The 19,444-nt window shown below is 39.3% G+C and overlaps 1 protein-coding gene across 1 annotated transcript in view; it reads left to right on the forward strand.

The window, feature by feature from the left end:
• ANKAR (ankyrin and armadillo repeat containing) overlaps nt 1-19,444 on the forward strand; it is a 51,046-nt gene that overhangs the window by 11,913 nt on the left and 19,689 nt on the right. The window contains exons 5-16 of the mRNA XM_070731929.1: nt 46-223; nt 1,754-1,973; nt 3,016-3,042; nt 4,323-4,370; nt 6,105-6,312; nt 8,671-8,879; nt 10,534-10,638; nt 13,405-13,649; nt 15,061-15,229; nt 15,703-15,944; nt 17,240-17,393; nt 17,488-17,649. Coding sequence (XP_070588030.1) covers nt 46-223; nt 1,754-1,973; nt 3,016-3,042; nt 4,323-4,370; nt 6,105-6,312; nt 8,671-8,879; nt 10,534-10,638; nt 13,405-13,649; nt 15,061-15,229; nt 15,703-15,944; nt 17,240-17,393; nt 17,488-17,649 — 1,967 coding nt within the window. The remainder of the gene's footprint in view (nt 1-45; nt 224-1,753; nt 1,974-3,015; nt 3,043-4,322; nt 4,371-6,104; nt 6,313-8,670; nt 8,880-10,533; nt 10,639-13,404; nt 13,650-15,060; nt 15,230-15,702; nt 15,945-17,239; nt 17,394-17,487; nt 17,650-19,444) is intronic.

Here is a 19,444-nt window from a genome sequence, read left to right on the forward strand (position 1 = left end):
AAAAGATTTTCTTATTAAAGTAATATGGCTTCTTTTTCAAAACAGATATTACGTAATTGGAATTGAGCTTGAAGCTTTTTATATGCTTTTTAAAAGCCAGTGGTGGGGAGCTATCAATGAAGTTATAAGCACCCTTAAACCAAAAAGGCTTCCATTAACTGACACACAAGCAATGGAACAATTCAAGAAAAGATTTGGCTATAGGAAAGCTATTAAATGTAAGGTATGTTTTAAGGGTTTCAATATCCTAGAGGACAAGTCTGTAAAACTTGTATTTATATTACTGTGACAATTATAATGACAAGTATCTTAAAGCAAACGTAAGCATCAAGACAAACTAATCTTTATTACTGTTTTTCAAACCTAGTTTCTGTCCCCTTTCTGCTAATGCTTTTCCTTTCTGTTCCTTGACTTTATATTTAACCTCCATAATAGAACAGAGCTTCTGCAATTCGTCGGCTGTATAATAGCAATAATAATAGTCAAAGAATTCATAATTTTGGTGCAAAATTGTTAAATTTTCAAGAGCCCAATGCAATTTTGTAAATGACCTTCTGATTGTTCGGTTATTTGTGGTAACTATTTCACATGTTGCAATTTTCAAGTGATGAACAGGTATCCTGTTTCATTTTTGAGTAAAATGTGCATTGGAGGACCAAACTTAACAATGTTAAAGTGTCCTTTGAAATTAAACTCCCATTAAAAAAAACCTAGTTAGCTTAATTTGGGAATTGAGGCAGATAATTAATATATGTGCACATATGCTAGAGGAAAATTCAAATCTTGCTTTCTGTGGTGTAATAGCAAACATCTTCCAGTAAAGACATTGCTTATATTTGAAAAGAAAACTACCAGTAGCCTGTTTCATATTCAGATTTTTTTTTTCTTGAGGGGCAGTGTGTGAGACCTGTGTGAGACCTGTAGGAGAATTTCTTCTACATTTACCACAATTTCTTTCCTTATCACTCCCTCTAACTGCCATATCATTTTTAGAATGTAAATAATTTCACCAGTTGATAGCACATTCCATAAATCCAATTTTTTAATATCAGATCTGTAAATTTGTTCCAGCTACACAGAATTTTTTATACAATTCACAATAAGATCTTTTTACTTTATATTGCTTTTAAAAATAATAACAGAAAAGGAAAAGGAAAGAAACAAAATACAGGCATGATTATACTACAAATGCATTCTCAAAAGTAACATATAAAACGTGCTTTAAAAGTGAAAAATCACAACAGAAAAAAAAGAAATAAAACATATTATTATATAATGTTTTGTTGAACAGTCAGACAGATGTTTAAACAGGATGCATTTTTTAAAATTCACCTGGTTCTTTCCAAGGACCTGAAATAGGCAATTGGTATTAAAGATGTCATGTCCCAAGTAAAACTGCCTTTTGCAATTGACAGATGGTGATTTTGTGAATTCCAAAACTATTCAAGTGCTGTTCCAATGTTTTAGAATTGTATCCAAGGCATCTATTAATGTTGATGTTACTTTTGCTTTCTTTTGCCATAGTTATTCGACTTTTATTTGAAGATTTTGTATTTTGTTATTTTCTCCAGGTTTTTTTTTCTCTTCTATTCTGTTGTCTCGACATACTTATCACAATTACATCTTAAAGTACTATATCCCCCCCCCCCAAGGCTATAGTGTCATATGTAACTACTTGAAACCAAGAAGGGATCATAACTGGAAGCATAAATAGCATGTATGGCCTTCACTGTTTTCCTTTCTGTGGTTTTAGAGCCTGACTTTTGGCATGAAATCTGCTGCTGATAGAGGACTGGCTGCCATCTTCCTTACCTTCTGTCGTAGGACCTCCATCAACAGTCTTGCTATTACAGATGATTATGGCTATGCATACATCCATCATGCCTCTATTTACAACCGTGTGGCAATTATAGCTCAGGTGGTTAAATTACATCTAACTATTAATCAAAGGCGTTCTATTCCAGTGAGCCAAGGTAAGAAAGATAAGATGCTGGCAACAAGTTGTGACTACCAGATTTCTACCCCTTTCCTATTATATGAAACACTAAAAGTCTGAATTTGGAAACTATATAAATAAAACAAGAAATGAATAGGGAGGAGAGGAGAGGAGGAAGCAAGGAGGAGAGGAGAAGAGAGGGGAGAGGGGAGAAGAGAAGGGAAAAGAAGAGTTGGAAGGCACCTTGGAGGCCTTCTAGTCCAACTTCTCAGGCTGCTGGGGGTTGCGAGGATGGAGATAGTTCCTGCCACTGCCACCCGTCCCCTCAAACCAGCAGCACGAGAAGCCCTGAACTTGCAGAAAGAATTACGGGCATCTTTGCATGTTCTGGACTTCTTAAGCAGCTAAGGCAGGGGACGGGATGGGATGGAGATAGCTCCTGCCAACCATTGGACAATTGTTTTGCCTCCAGAGCTTCAGGGAAGCTTCCCTAAAGCATCCGGAGGGTGAAACGGCCTTTCCCAAGGCTGAAAATCAGCGCTGGAACTGACATACGATAACTTCTCATGTGCCCGGCGATATGGGTCCTCGTGCCACTTGTGGCATACGTGCCATAGATTTGCCATCATGGACCTATACCATTCAGACAAATGGTTATCCAATCTCTTCTTTAAAACTTCCAGTGTTGGAGTATTCACAACTTCTGGAAGCAATTTGTTCCACTGATTAATTGTTCTAATTATTCTAAGTTAAGGGCTAAACCAAAGTCAAAGCACATTATGGCTCAGCTGAATATATGCACTGAGTCATTGTAAAAAATGCTTATTAAAGAAAACTTCAAGGCATACACAATAGTCATTTAATTAACTATTAAATCACCCTAAGATTATCAGTCCACAATCTTTACCTAGTAAATGAGTAGTCAATGTTTAGAGTTTATCTTTGTACCTATGCCACATATGTTATTATTTTTTTATATATGAATTGTCATATGCTAAGAGCTTTAACACTAATGATCATATAAAAATGCTATAACAATAACAACATCAGCATAATTTGCGTTGGGTTTTTTTTTCCAGGAAAACGAAAACCAGATACAAAAAGTGGTATGTTATAAATCTATTATCTTCTTTTTTATAAAATAAAGCTTTAGGAGCTATTCTATTTTATAATCAATTCTATTTAGCAGTAGACATGCAAAGGTCTTTGAATAGTGGAAACATTACGGGAGCATTCATACATGCAAATTCAATGTTATGTGAAAAATTCTTTCAAAAGTCAATTTTGCTCGATAGCCAGCTGGAGGAGCAAACTAGTTTAATATTGACCACCTCCTCCCTCACACCTCATTGCAGCCAGTAAAGACCCACAGAGTTGGCCTTTTCCAGGTCCTGTCCGCCAAACAATGTTGGTTGGCGGGACCTCAGGGAAGAGCCTTCTCTGTGGCAGCTCCGACCCTATGGAATCAACTGCCCCCAGAGATTCGCATTATCTCCTCCCTACCAGTTTTCCAGAATGCTGTTAAAAGCTGGCTTTTCCGGCAGGCCTGAAATCAAGACTGATTGTTGCAAGTATGGTTTTATAATACATGTGATTTTAGTGATGTTTTTTATTGGTTTTTTACTTACATTGTATTTATACCTGTTGTTAGCTGCTCCAAGTCCGTTTGGAGGGAACGGCATATAAATGAAACAAATAAATACATACATACAGTACATACATACATACATACATACATACATACATACATACATAAATGCATAAATGCATAAATGCATACATACATAAATAAAGTGAAGCTTACAGCATTTTGTGAAAGCCTGAAAACTCTGAATAATTGAGATTATTTTGTTTGCAAACAATATTAATTCAAATTGACATTGTAGCTAGGTGTGATATGACAATGTAACTTTTATCATATTACAGCTACAGTGGTGTCTAGATAGAGATAGATAGATAGATAGATAGATAGATAGATAGATAGATAGATAGATAGATAGATAGATAGATAGATGATAGATAGATAGATAGATAGATAGATAGATAGATAGATAGATAGATAGATAGATAGATACTGTAGATCTCGACATATGATTGCAATTGAACCCCAAATGACTGTTGCTACAGTTGCTAAATTGCTCCATTTTAGAGTGATGGTGATCACATGACTCTAGGACACTGCAGCTGTCTTATGAGTCAGCTATCAAACATCTGAATTTTGATTTCATGGGGTTGGTGCAATATATGAAAATTGGTCATACTGTATTACTTTTTTCATTGTTGTTATAAATTTGAATAGCCACTAAAATAATGATTGTAAGTCAAGGAATACCTGTACAAATTATAACTGTGACCTGAAAATGAATCTTTTTTTTTTAATTTTCAGGAACACCTGCCTTCATAGAAAAGGATGTCATGATTAGAGAAAGAACTAGTGAGTTTTAAATAAATGCAGGATTAACATTGTACCTATTAAGGATGTTTCCAAACATATTTTTGTACACAAATACCTTATTTCAAACACTGCCTTTTTTTCCCTTTGTCCTCTTGCAGTTTCTTCCATTGTGTGGAAGTGCATGTTAAGTGGAGAATCATGGAATAGCAAGATGTTTTTTCTTAAATAGCAGTACAGAATGTACCCTTGGATGTGACATATTGATGATAATTCCCACGGTGGGGGGGTGGGGTTTGCGGTTCCGCACCACTACCGGTCCGAAAACCGGAAGCACCCGCGTGAGAGATTTTGGGGGTTTTTTTTGCTTCCATGCATGCGCAGAAGCAAAAAAATCACTGAAATCTCTCTTGCACGTGCGTCCACTCACAAGATTTTACTTTCTCCTGCATGCACAGAAGCAAAATTTCGCTCAGGCGCATGTGCACGCCCTCCGGTCCCCCCTGAGCTGCGCTTGTAGCTCCACTTTCGTTACCGGAGCTATGGTGTGGCCCATACTGGTAACAACCTGCTACTGATTCTCTTGCTTCTGTCCTGTTCACTGCACTGTTGTCTTCTCCAGGTCCATAATCTCCTTTTTTGAGATCCAACTTAAAAATGAGAGATGTCTGATTTTGATGATTACATTTTTTTAAAATATACAATTAGAACATGATAATGAAGTTATTTAGTTTTTTATAGTAGCACTAAACATTATCTTAACTGGCACCCTGTGAAAGGTAAGCTAGTTGCACTAGATCTGGCTTAGTATCAAATGCAAACAGCTATTTCTCTTGCTTTCACATTTTCTATTCTTTCTATTCTATTTCAAGAAATCCTGAGTACAATCCATTCAAATTAAGTTTGTTGATCCAAATCCATTTATTTCAAAGGAAAGAATTTAATAACATTATCTATTCTCAGCTGTCCCATTGAAATTATGTATAAGAATTAAATATACTTAATATTGACATTGATATTTTGCTTGTGCATGTTAATCATCCATGCATTTAACTACAAGGTATCAGACCCTGAGATACATATATGTTTCCAAATTGTATATGTAAGAGAATAAGATAAAACGGAAGAAGGAAGCCGTAGTACCAGAGCTGCAACAGCTTCTAGTGTCGTTTAAGACCTGTTTTATACAATGCAAAATGAAAATCATTAAATATATTTCATGAATTCAAATTCACTCTTTTTAATTAAAATAGGGAGGTGGAAGGACCAGAATGGAGTCAATTGGGAATGGGGAAAGGTTGAAAACAAGTAAATACTACAGGTCCTCTCACTCTGAAATAAAATTTTGTTTTCAACTTGTGTCAATTCCATATTGATTCCATTTTGTCCTGGTCCCACCATCTGCCTATTTTGGGAGTGTCATAGAAAGTCTGCCGTATTCTTACACTTTTATCGGACTGTTAACACACATCAGTTCTAAATCTACAAATATATATCATTTATATTTGGCCCACCATTTGCAGAAAGTTTATTTTTATTTTGTTTTTGTTTTATTTTGCTGGAATGCAGTTTGCTTTAGGCTTATCTGCCTATGTTGCTTTTCTGACATCAAAATCGGCAGCAATAATAACAAACTAACTTTAATATTAATTACACAAAAACAAAATGATGAACAGAGCACCAATACATAGCTAGCATGTAATCATTCTACTCTATAGAGCTTTTGCTTTCCTTCCTTAAGGTCAGGGATCACTCTTGCCTCTTGTTGTCTATCAGCTTGGGGACCCACAGCTTTGCATCTAGCAGCCCAGTGTGGTTCCCTTGAAGCGCTTCATTTCCTTTTGGCTTTGAGGGCAGATTATCTAATACCCGATGACCGAGGATGGTTGCCGATCCATTTTGCTGCCTATTATGACAACATGACCTGTATCACAGTCCTCTACCGAAAAGACCCAGAACTGATAGAGGCAGAAACTCAATCTCTGTGAGTAAACAGAAGGGGGTAACCAGGAAGAATGTTGAGGTGTGGGGTGGGGGGGTAGTCCAGAGGCAGGTTGCTTGGTGAATTTAGGAAGCTGGTACAGTTGAGAATGAAGGAGGAGTGGGTGGGTGGGTGGAATGATTGGGTTGGTTTTGGACTACTGTGAAGCCAGAAGGGAGGTTAGAGTGAGAAGACCTGTGGGATTTATTTATTTGTTTATTTATTTATTTATTCAGTTTCTATACCATCCAATCAAATGATTCTTGGGAGCTATATACAGTAATTGGATGTGGTTGTCAGCTGTTAACTGCATTGAATTGGCTCTGGAGTGTAGCTTCAGGGGAAGGGAAGCCTGGACAGAGACTTGGGGAGAGGGTGGAAGCAGGAATTTTGGCAAACTGGCCCTCAAACATGGAACAAAGTGTTGATTATCACCTATAAAGCCCTACATGGCATAGGACCAGACTATCTCCGAGACCACCTTCTACCACACAAATCCCAGCAACCTTCTACTGCACAAATCCCAGCGACCGATGAGGTCCCACAGAGTTGGTCTCCTTAGGGTCCCGTCGACCAATGTCAACTGGCGGGACCCAGGGGAAGAACCTTCTCTGTGGGGGCCCTGACCCTCTGGAATCAGCTCCCCCCGGAGATTCACACTGCCCCCACTCTCCTCACCTTGTGGAAGAATTTAAAAACTCATCTTTGCCGCCAGGCCTGGGGTTCCTTAGATCTTTCCCCCTGACCAGTGAATGCATTAGTTTGATTGTTGAATGAATGATATTAATGCTTTTTTTTCTTTTTAATTAGAATTTTAAAGATTGTTTTTAATGTATTAATTGGATTGCTATTATTCTTGTTTTTCTGTATATGCTGTGAGCCGCCCCGAGTCCTCGGAGAGGGGCGGCATAAAAATCTAAATGAATGAATGAATGAAGGAATGAATGAACGAACGAACAAACAAACAAACAAACAAACAAACAATTGAAGGCATGATAAGTAAGGAATCTGGGAAGATAGATATGAATACATATGCTTATACAAGTAGTCCTTGATTTACAGCAGTTCATTTAGTAATCATTCAAAGTGACAAAGGCACTGACTTATGACTGTTTCAAACGTACGACCATTGCAGCATCCACACGGCCACATGATCAAAATTCAGGCACTGGGCAATTGGTTCTTATTTATGACAATTGCAGTGTTCCACTGACATGTGATCCTCTTTTGCGAAGAGGATCAAAGTCAATGGGGAAGCAAGGTTCACTTAACCACCGTGTTACTAACTTGACAACTGCAGTGATTCACTTAACCGCAGTGGCAAGAAAGGTTGCCAAATGGGGCACAATCCATTTTATTACTGTCTCACTTAGCGACATAAATTTTGGACTCCATTGGATTATCTGCATATGCACTGGTATCTTCTATGCTAGCACCAAACCAAATAAGTCGCTCCTGAGTCAAAATTCCCATGTCTTATTGTGTGCAAATTTTATCTAGCTCAACACCTTGTTTTAATAATAAATCTTAGGAAGATCAGCTAAGGGGAATGTAGTATGATTAGAACAGAAATAGTTTTTTAAAGGATATGAAATTCTGCTAGGCTCCGTACACCCTTGCCCTTGAGTTTTGGTCCCGAGTCTATGGAGAGGGGCGGCATACAAATCTAATAGATAGATAGATAGATAGATAGATAGATAGATAGATAGATAGATAGATAGATAGATAGATAGATAGATAGATAGATAGATAGATAGATAGATATTTTACCAGAAAAATTAACCTTATCTGACAATCTCAGAGGCCTCATTAGAGCTTACTTATCAATATACTAATGTGCCTCAGCTTAATAATTGTAATGGAGCTTGCCCCTGAGAGTCCTAAGTCATGATAATCATAAAGTTGAATTACCACATGACCATACCTGCTTTTACAATCTTTCTTTCTTTCTTTCTTCCTCTCGCTCTCTTTCTTTCCTTCCTTTTTCTTTTTTGCTGTGGTTGTAAAGTGACTATGGTGGTTGTGAAGCAAAGCCCTTGTTCACTAGGAGACATATTTGTAAAGAATCATTTTCAATTTAAAAATATGGCAAAATGCAGTCAAATGACCGGAGGACACTGCAAATGGCCGTAAATGCAGGCTAGTTTCCTTGTGCCCAACAAGTAGTTTCGTGACTGAGAGTGTAAACCATTGGAACTTGAACTGGGCCATAAGTACCTTTGGGGGGTAACCCACTGTAACTCTAAATGGTTGCTAAGCAACTAGTCCTAACTCAAGGAATACCAGTACATTAAATAAAATCCAGTGTATTCCTTTCAATTTGGTTCATATCACAGTATTTTATTGTTTTTCTTTCAATAGATATCATTCCACACCACTTTTGCTTGCAGCTGCATCTGGAGCACTAGATAGTATCAAGTATTTGTTTTCTCTTAAAGCTGATTGGCTAAAAAAAGACAGTGAAGGAAATAACATAATACATCTGGCTGCGCTGAACTTCCACACAGAAGTTTTAAAGCATCTAATTGAGTTAAATAACCCTGCTCTCCCAGTTTGGAAAACTCTTGTTGGTAAGTACCCTATACACTGTAGTAATTCTGATTAAATCACTGGAAATTTTCAGAGTGGGATTAAAAAGGTAAAGGTTTCCCATGCTCAGTTATGTTCAATTCTAGGAGATGGTGCTCATTACCGTTTCTTAGCCAAGGGAACCAGCATTGTCTGAAGACACTTCCATGATTATATGGTCAGCATGGCTATAAGCCAAAATGCATTAATGCTGTTACTTTCCCACCCAAGTGGTGCCCGAGGGTGAGCTACTGCCCGGACAGGGGGGAACACAGTGGGGTAGCAAAAATGGAGCTCCACCCCAGAGTGCCCAATTTGTACTGAAAGAAGTTGAAAGAAAATGCAGGGTGTCCTGTAGCAGAAATTTTGAGTAGTTCAGAGAACTGGCAAATAGCATCTCTGTCTGGCCCCAGAATGGGGAGGGAATGGAGATTTTGCAGTATCCTTCCCCCAGGAATGGGAAGAAAAAGGAGATTTTACAGTATCCTTCCCCTGCCATGCCCACCAAACCACACCCACAGAACCAGTAGGGAAACATTTTAAATTTCACCCTTGGATGTGGTGCTTGGATCTTAAACTTGTGCTGTCAGTTTTCTATCTGATAAGCCCAGTGTCTTTACTCACTGATCCATAATCCGTATGCCAGATTCATGCTTCCCTTCTCCTGGATGTCTAAAGGTCTCTTTTGCTGACAATGTGAGGGTAATGTGATAAAAAAAGAAAAAACATTCCACAGAGGTGCTACAGCAGATGATGAGAGGTCCCTATTCAACAAAGATAATATCGCAAAGGACTTGGATGAGTAATTTGTGTCAGTACTGGACTATAATATTATCAAATAACACAGGGGTTCTCAAAGTTTTGGGCACCATAACCCCCTATAATTATAAATATGTTTATGTAACCCTCACAGACAAACAAATCAAATGGACTTTGGATTGGGCAAGAAATGAATATATCCCTGACTTTTAACACGAAAAAGAATCTGTATGTAAAATAAAACAAATATAGATACTGTACTTCCAAATTTGCAAAATCAAATTTATAAAATCAATCCCTTTATTTAGAAATAAATAATAAACCAACCAAATATAAAATTAAATATGTATTGGCCATGATGAACTTCTCCACTTTTCCAAAACTCCAAAAATCTGCCTAATGGTTTAGATATATCTTCCCATGCCTCTGGTTTCCTATTGATTTTAGATCAATATATTTTTTCTGATTTCTGGAAAACCTTAACTGATTGCTTGCTTACTCCGGCAAAGCAGATGTGAATGCTGATGGTCTTCTTTGGGTGCATGTGCTGTGAGATTTGCAACCCTAAGTTATAATAGGACCATGTCAAGTTTGCTTTGCTTTGCTTGAGTAAGCTGACTACTGGTTTGTCCAGGAAAGCAGAAGCAAGATTTAAAAATGAGGCTGCTTGGCAGAACACACACACACCAATGTGAATTTCTTCCTCAGATTAGTTTATAATCCAGCTCACAATTAGAAAATCTCTGTGATAAAAGAACCACAGGCCTTGTATTCACCATTAACTTTCCTGTTAGACCATAAGGAAAAGCACTGTTGTAAATCAGAATTAAGGCAACTTTAAGCATGTGCATGTGCAACCATGAAATGTTAACAAATTATTGTTAAAAATCGTAACAGGTATGCTGGATTGTGAATCCTATAATAGGAAACGAATGGCAATACGTTGTTTAGAAGTACTTTGTCTTGCCAAAGATGATTACTGGAAATGCATATTGGAGGCAGGTGAGATATCGTGTGTACCATTTGTCACTTTTTCTGCTAGACGTTATTTTAATAATAATGTACATAGAGAAAGAGATCAAGCCAGCTTCTCTGTCTTCTGGAACAAAAGTCCCCAACCCCTGGTCAGCGACCCATCACTGATCCACGGCCAGCCAGGGAACCAGGCTGCACAAGCGAGCAAAGCCCAATCTGTGCATCATCATCATCATCATCATCATCATTTATTTATTTATTTATTCATTAGATTTGTATGCCGCCCCTCTCCGAAGACTCGGGGCGGCTCACAACAATAAAAACAGTACAAATCCAATAATTAAAATCAGTTTAAAACCCCTTGATGTAAAAACAATCATACATCTCATACAAACCATACATAAAATGGAAACGGCCCAGGGGAATCAATTTCCCCATGCCTGATGACAGAGGTGGGTTTTAAGGAGTTTACGAAAGGCAAGGAAGGTGGGGGCAATCCTAATCTCCGGGGGGAGTCAATTCCAGAGGGTCGGAGCCGCCACAGAGAAGGCTCTTCCCCTGGGTCCCGCCAGACAACATTGTTTCGTCGACGGGACCCAGAGAAGGCCAACTCTGTGGGACCTAACCAGTCGCTGGGATTTGTGCAGCAGAAGGCGGTCCCGGAGATATTCTGATCCAATGCCATGAAAGGCTGTATAGGTCATAACCAACACTTTGAATTGTGACCGGAAACTGTTCGACAACCAATGCAGACTGCAGAGTGTTCATGTAACATGGGCATATTTAGGGAATCCCATGATTGCTCTCGCAGCTGCATTCTGCACGATCTGAAGTTTCCGAACACTCTTCAAAGGTAGCCCCATGTAGAGAGCATTACAGTAGTCAAGCCTCGAGGTGATGAGGGCGTGAGTGACTGTGAGCAGTGAGTCCCAGTCCAACTGGTGCACCTGGTGCATTGCCCTATGTTAGCTCTAGTGTGCCGGCCAGCTGGTTTTTGGCCTTGGGGAATGCCTTTTTCATCCTCCTCAGACTTCAGGAGGCTTCCCTGAAGCCTCCGGAGTGCAAAAAACAGCCTAAACGGGCAAACCAGAAGTTCGGAAAAATTGACTTCTGGTTTGCCCGTTGGACCATTTGTCGCACTTCGGAGGCTTCAGGGAAGCCTGAGGGCAAAAATGGCCCAATGGGGGCAGGGATCCTGCATGCATGGGGATGCGCGTACATGCAGTGTGGCACACATGGGGGTTGTGTGCCAGCGTGCATGCACTAACATGTATGCACACTCCCATTTTTGGCATGCAAGAAGAAAATGGTTGGCCATCACTGGTATATACAAATATTAATTCACTGAAATGAAGGGGTGTGGATCAATAAAAAGAAAAGGGAAGTACAGAGAAAATATTGCTTATTATTTTAATGTGTGTTTTACCATGGCAAAAGCATAAAAGTTCTTTTATCTTCTTTGGTTCAATGGTAAGGAAGAAAATAGCAAGCCAAGTTTAAGGTTTTGCATATTCTGTGAGGCTTATTTGTCTGCCTAAGTTTATATAATGGCCATCTAAGCCATTATATGGCCTCAGGCATAACCAAATAGCATTCCACTAGAGTCAGGATTTCTGAAAAAAGGGCTGTGACATTCAGGTACCCAGTTTTGCAGTCCATTGTGGGTATGTTTTTGCAAATTTTCATGGGTATAGATATGTAGGTCTTAGTTTGGCTTCGTTTGCCCTGAAGATGAGGAATGTTATCTCATTTAAATGTCGCCAAGATTCTACACACACACACACATTCATTCTGCAGTGCAAGTCATTCCTCCTTCAGATTTCACTGCATTCCCCCCCTGCTTTTCTCAGTTGCTCAGAAGTTCTTAACCAAAGGAATGCACCTTCTCTCTGCTCGAGTCGCTTAAGGAAGTCAGAATTTTGGCAGGGGTGGGTTCTCGCTGCCAGTTCATTTCCTCATGTGCTGTGTAGCAGAAATACAAAGTCGAAAAACAGATGGTGACTTGTGCAAAGTGTTGGAACTTGACTTCTATGAATGCTCAGAAGGAAAAAAAGTTATTTAAACTTTTTTTAAAAAATTATTTATTTATTTATTTATTTATTTATTTATTAGATTTGTATGCCGCCCCTCTCCGAAGACTCGGGGCGGCTCACAACAATGAAAAGACAATAAAAACAAATCTAATATTAAAAATAATCTAAAAACCCCAATTTAAAGAACCACTCATACATACAAGCATCCCATGTATAAATTCTATAAGCCTAGGGGGAAGTGAAATTTCAATTCCCCCATGCCTGACAACAGAGGTGGGTTTTGAGGAGCTTGTGAAAGGCAAGGAGGGTGGTGGCAACTCTTGATATCTGGGGGGAGCTGGTTCCAGAGGGCTGGGGCCGCCACAGAGAAGGCTCTTCTCCTGGGTCCCACCAAATGACATTGCTTAGTCGATGGGACCCAGAGAAGGCCAACTCTGTGGGACCTAACCGATCGCTGGGATTCGTGCGGCAGAAGGCGGTCCCGGAGATATTCTGGTCCGATGCCATGAAGGGCCTTATAGGTCATAACCAACACTTTGAATTGTGACCGGAAATTGATCGGCAACCAATGCAGACTGCATGCTAACAGACTGGCACCGACCAATCTGGTTTGGTGATGTCATCATGACATCACCAGCGGGTCACTACCAGTTCAGGCAAACTAGCCCGAACCGGGAGAAACGCAGCCCTGAATCTTGGAGAGGTTCACAACATATTGCATTTTCTGTAACTGGTGGGTTGTTTTTGTTCTTGGTGGCAGGTACCATACCCTCATTAATCAGCTTGTTGAAGAGCGAAGACATCAAATTGGAGTGCCTCACTCTGGGAGTGCTGAGTAACATCTCCACCCATGACTCAATTGTCAGAGCCTTTGTAGAAGCTGGAGGCATTCCCGTGTTAATTAAGCTCTTGTCTATGGAAGAACCCGAATTGCTGTCTCGTTGTGCAGTGTTTTTATATGATATTGCCCAGCTGGATGATAATCAAGTCATCATCGCTGAACTGGTAAATCTAATCGGGGGGGGGATGTTCACTTTTGTGGTTACCCTTTTTTAATACATTAATCAGAATAATAAGATGAGCATGCCTTTCCATGGTAAGGAACACACCTTTTATTATTTGTGACATTATTTAGACTCGTTTGATGTTTACAAGTACAGTATTATATAGTAGAGGCCTGTCTGAGTACATTTGACCACTTCTGAGTTCTGCTTTCCATTGCAGCCACAACTGTGACTTTTGTTGTTGAATGGGTTTGAAAAATCAGGAATATGCCTTGACTGTAAGTTACAGTCTGTAACCCTTTCTTTCTACATTAAACTCTGAAATGAATTTCTGCCCCAATGTTAATGATTGCTGAGCTACATCTTAAACTAATTTTAATTATAGTTAATCTTTATCTTTTTTTAAATATATATTTTTATTAATTTTCTTTAAACACACAAGACAGACAACATTTAACATTTAAAGGAGCTACCATTGCTCCGCTTGTCTTAGAAGTCTAACTAGTAGAAAAAAAGAAAATCTAACTATGGTCAGATTAATACAGGAATACAATTTTTAATATTTGTACATTCTTTTTTAAATTTACATCTGTGTTTCCATTTTTATGTTATAATTCATATAACTCAAATAAGTTCTCCTGTCTATAAAATATCGTTTTGATAATATAATTAAACTATTTGAAATCAATTAATTAAACAAGTAATTAAAAAAACATTTAAAGTCATTGGTATTAAAAAATACTCTATCATTATACTTACAATTGAATTTATGAAATTGAATATATATGAAACTGAATATATATATGGTAGATTATTAAGAGTATTTTTTAAATTGAATAAGATTTTAATTATTATAAAATATTGTTATAATAGATATAAAGTAATAGATTAAAAATAAAGTTAATCTTTATCATTGGAATTCTGCTTGACTTCAGATATGAATTTTTAAAATACATATTTTGACAACAAAAACACTGATTCGTTTTTTTTAAAATGGCCATGTGATGAGCTGAAGAAGAAAAGGAGAAGGATTCTCAGAGTTGAAAGTATGCAATCTTTGAAGGTGTATTCTGTTTTGTGAACTACAGTGTATTTAACATGGCAGGTTGATTTTTTTTAAAGTTATGCTAGAATTCTGATAGAATATTTCTGTTGGTGGAGAAAAGGAAAGCGATCCTCACTGAATTTTTCTCTTTCCTTTCATCCCACCGACCCATCAAGGCTAAGGAAGCTACCATAAACCCTACTCCTCCTACCCCATATTCCAGGAGATCTCAAGAACTGTGGAGAGAAGGAGTAAATTAGGAATGATTGCCTTTTCACCCCATGGAAAGTTAAGATTTTGTTAGATTCACCCCTTTGTATTGTTTGTTCTTATTCATTCTACTGTTGCCTGTGTACCTTTAATGTAGGGTGGAATTCCTGCTCTCATCAATCTGTTGGAAGATGACTTACAAGATCTGCTTGTGAATGTAATGAGCTGTATCCGAGTATTATGCAAGAATAACAAAGAGAATCAGCTGCAAGTGAAAGAAATGATGGGTATTGAACTCCTTGTCCAGTTCTTACATTCAGATTCAGGTAAAAACAAAAATAGTAAAATTGGCTAATCAGTTTTAAGGGAATGAAATTGCTTACTGATCACTTAACTTTCTACATCACTTTACTTCTGGAGTGATGGGACTTGCAGAAGACATCCATTTCATCAGTGGTATCTATTCTCTAATAAACAGACATAGTTAGACTCAGCAATAAAATGCAGTCTTAGAAGTCTCAGTGCCAAAGAGAGTAGATACTAGGAAATTTTCACCTTTTCAAGGGTGAGTCAACCTTGAGCCTACTGAGATTCAATCTGCCAAACTGCTGGCAGCTGGTGATCAGCAGAAGTAGCTTGCAGTAGTCCACTCTAATCACTGCACCAAGGTGGCTCTTAGTATATAGAGTATAGGTACAATAGTGATTACCATTTGAGGATTCATTCATCAATTTGAGGTGATTTGTCATTGGTCAGAGAAATAAAAAACTTTGATTCCTGTATTTTTTTCCGCTTAAAGATATCTTGGTGGCAGTGGCCTCAGCAGTAATTGCAGAAATTTCTCGTGGGAATATGGAAATGCAGAATGCTATTGTGGCAGAAAATGTAATTGATCCTCTAATTCACCTTCTTAGAGGAAGGAAAATCGGTGTCCAGGTTAAAGGAGCAATGGCAATTGAGGCACTCTGTGAAGGGAACACTATTATCCAGATGAGATTTCTATCCAAATCTGTGACCAAGTTCCTTCTGAAGCTCCTGAAGGCAAGTATTTCGGGGGGTTTTAGCAGACCCAAGTCATTGTAAGTATAAGGGAATGGTAACGATGATGACAAAACACAACAACATTGACGATGATGACCATGGCAATGATGACAACAGTTTCTTAAAGTTTACATCGCTAGACTTTCCCATTATTATTATTATTATTATTTATTAGACTTGTATGCCGCCCCACTCCAAGGACCCGATTATCTGTCCCCTAACCTGGTCCTTCAGGTCTTCCAACAATAACTGAGTTCACCCACTGTTCTGTCGGGCTCTCTGGTAGACTCCTCCCAAAAATTCACAGGTACAAATTTCAGACACACACACGTTTGAAAATTTAAAACAATGTTCTTTATAATGAAAATTCACTTAAACTAAGCCCTCTTTTGGTATAGCAAAGAGCACTCGTCTCCAAACAAACTGGTAACTTGTACAAGTCCCTTATCAGTTCTGTGATACTTAGCTTGCAGCTGTGAGGCAATTCACAGTCCTTCTTCTTTTACAAAGTGAAACACACTTTGCTCTGGTTTAGTTTCAAAGCGGGGGAAAATCAGCACACAAAAGGTCAAAGTCAGTAAAGCAGTCATGAAACACAACAATCAGATAATCCTCCACAATGGCCAAACCCACAGGCTGCTATTTATAGCAACTTCACTAATTACCACAGCCCCACCCAACCACAGGTGGCCTCATTTTCTTTGATAATAATCTCTCAGTTGTTGTTGCCTATGCATCGCTCTCCACATGCGTGGCTGTATCATTAACTCTTGTTCTGAATCCAAGGAGGAGCTAGATAATTGATCTCCTTCTGAGCTGTCTGCCACACTCTCCTCCTCCCTGTCACTCATGTCTTCTTGGTCAGAGGAGCCTTCATCAACAGATTCCACCGGGGGCAAAACAGGCCTGCAGCATGTGGATGTCTCCCCCACATCCACAGTCCTTGGGGCAGGAGCTGGGCCAGAGCTAACCACAACAACCCACTTGGCTATTGTGGTCCTTTTCTTTCCTCCCCTTTCTTTTCATCTTTCCCCAAATTAGAGACTTCTCCAGAAAGTTGGGCTCTCACATAAAGGTTTTAAAATAGGATAATTTCAGCCTGGTGATTTGTGCCTCGGGTGAGATCTGGATTAGTTTTTTTGATGGTCCGTTGGCTAGTTATCTTGGTTCTCCGTGGTACTATCAGGAATCTTCTTCAACAGCAAAGTTCAAAAGCATCAATACTCTTCCTATGGAGTAATGCTTATGTTCATAAGCTTTCATATATAGCTTTCTCGTTTTGCTTCAACTTCTAGGCCTTTCACTTGAAGGTGAAAGAACAAGGGGCTCTAACCCTCTGGGCCCTAGCCGGACAAACTCTGAAGCAGCAGAAATTCATGGCGGAACAGATTGGATACAATTTAATTATAGACATGCTTCTATCACCATCTGATAAAATGCAGTGTGTTGGTAAGTCACTGTTGTTCTGCATTAACATGCACAAACACACATAGGATGTTCCAAAATTCTTAACTTGTATTTGTTACTTTTGTTGTTTTGGAAGGAGGAGAAGCTGTCATAGCTCTTAGCAAAGACAGTAAAATTCACCAGAACCAAATATGCGAAGGGAATGGAATCGGCCCTTTGGTCCGACTGTTGAGAAGTGGAAGGATAGCAGAAGGCACCCTCCTCAGTGTGATCAAAGCCTTGGGCACAATGTGTATCGGTCTGTAGTTCCTTTTATCTCGCTCCTAAAGTATAACAGTGTTAAAACCTTTGAGTAAGAACCATGGAAGGGCCTAGGAATGGGTAGGCTTAATATTATACAATATTGGACAAGTTTAAGAGCTACATCAGTCCATTCCCCCCATATGGCAACCTTCTCCACAAAACAGATGCATTATCAAAATACTGTAGATCTAATCCTACATCTGCATAGTTTGTGACTAACAAAGCCAATTATAGCTCAGTCATGATTTAGTTGATTCTTTTTCTGAATTTCCTGGTATAAGCTTTAGAGACTATAGTTGGCTTGGTGAGATTTTTTTTAAAGTAAGTCTAAAGAAACCATCAGAAGAGATGGTATGAAATTATTGCTAGCAAATATTTTTTCTAGAAGACCTTATCCAAGAATAGACCTTAATACAACGGTCCCCAAACTACGGCCCGTGGGCCGGATGTGGCTCGATGAGGTCTTTTAACCGGCCCGCAGCAGCTCACGAGATTTTACTGATCGATATAATAAGCTCCCGAATCTCCTGTCTACTCACCACGGTCGGCTGCTGAGCGAGGAGAACGTGGAGAGGAAAGGGGGTGGGGAGGAAAGTGGGCCTGCAATTGGCCGCTTCCTTTGCTCGCCTAAAGGCGAGAAAGAAATTGGCCAATTGCAGGCCCGTTTTCCTCCCCGCCCCCTTGCCTCTCCACCTCCTCCTCCCCACCTCCTCCTCCGCGCTGAGTGGATGCAAAATTCAGGAAAAGGCGATTGGCGATTGAAAAATTGTCCACTGAAAGTCACAGCTAAGTGCACCATGGCTAAGTGTGTGTGTGGGGGGGAGGCAGATGCTTCAAAACCCCTGACCTCCCTCGCCTCCCCCCTACGGCACAAGGCGAGCACACCTCGCCGCTGAAAGAGGCAGCGGGGATCACCCGGACGTCCCCCCATATATCCTTCTAAGTTCTACCTCAGTACATAATGCAGTATTCTGACTGTACTATATCATACAGATGTCAGCTATAGACTCGTCATTAATCTGCTATCTGACCCTTTTTTAACCCAGGATACCACTAATAAATTTTATTTGTCTAATAAAAAAGCCAAAGGAAAACTAGCTTTGTAAGGTAAAATCAATGCAACTGATGGTAATGGCATACTAAAAGCAGTAATAAAATAATGGTGAATTCTAAACATTCTAAAATATTTTTTACTGTATGGCAATTTTAAAATCTCTTCATCTAGCATTTTAAAACTTTAAAAGTAATCCTAATTCTATTTCTCACAAGATTATATTTCCTAATTTGGGGAATTGTTAGATTGTATTTATTTATCTTCATTCCAGTTTTGATTCATAAGAACTGCCTGGGCAAATCCTACCAGTTTCCTTTTTTAGAAGGTTTTTTAGAAATGGTTTGCCCTTGCCCCCTGCCTAGGTCTGAGAGGGAGTGACTGCCCCAAACTTACCCAGCTGGCTTGGTACCTAAAGTGGGACTAGAACTCCCAGCTTTCCACTCCCTAGCCTGGTGCCTTAGCCACTACACCAAATTGGCTCTCTTACTGTGTTTTTCGGAGTATAAGATGCACCCCCCCCCCCCAAAAGAGGGCAGAAATGTTAGTGCACTTTATACACCGAGTACAGCCATTTTTTGCCTCTCGGAGTCCCACCCACACACCCAATTTTTTGGGGGGGAAAAGGCCCGGGTCTGGGAAGAGGCAGAAGCTTTCATAGAGCTCCTGGGGGGCTGGGGAAAGGCAAAAACACTCCTGTTTTTGCAAAAAAATGAGCAAAATATGGGCCACTTTTTGC

Source organism: Erythrolamprus reginae, chromosome 1, assembly GCF_031021105.1.
Source record: "Erythrolamprus reginae isolate rEryReg1 chromosome 1, rEryReg1.hap1, whole genome shotgun sequence".
Taxonomy (NCBI): domain Eukaryota; kingdom Metazoa; phylum Chordata; class Lepidosauria; order Squamata; family Dipsadidae; genus Erythrolamprus; species Erythrolamprus reginae.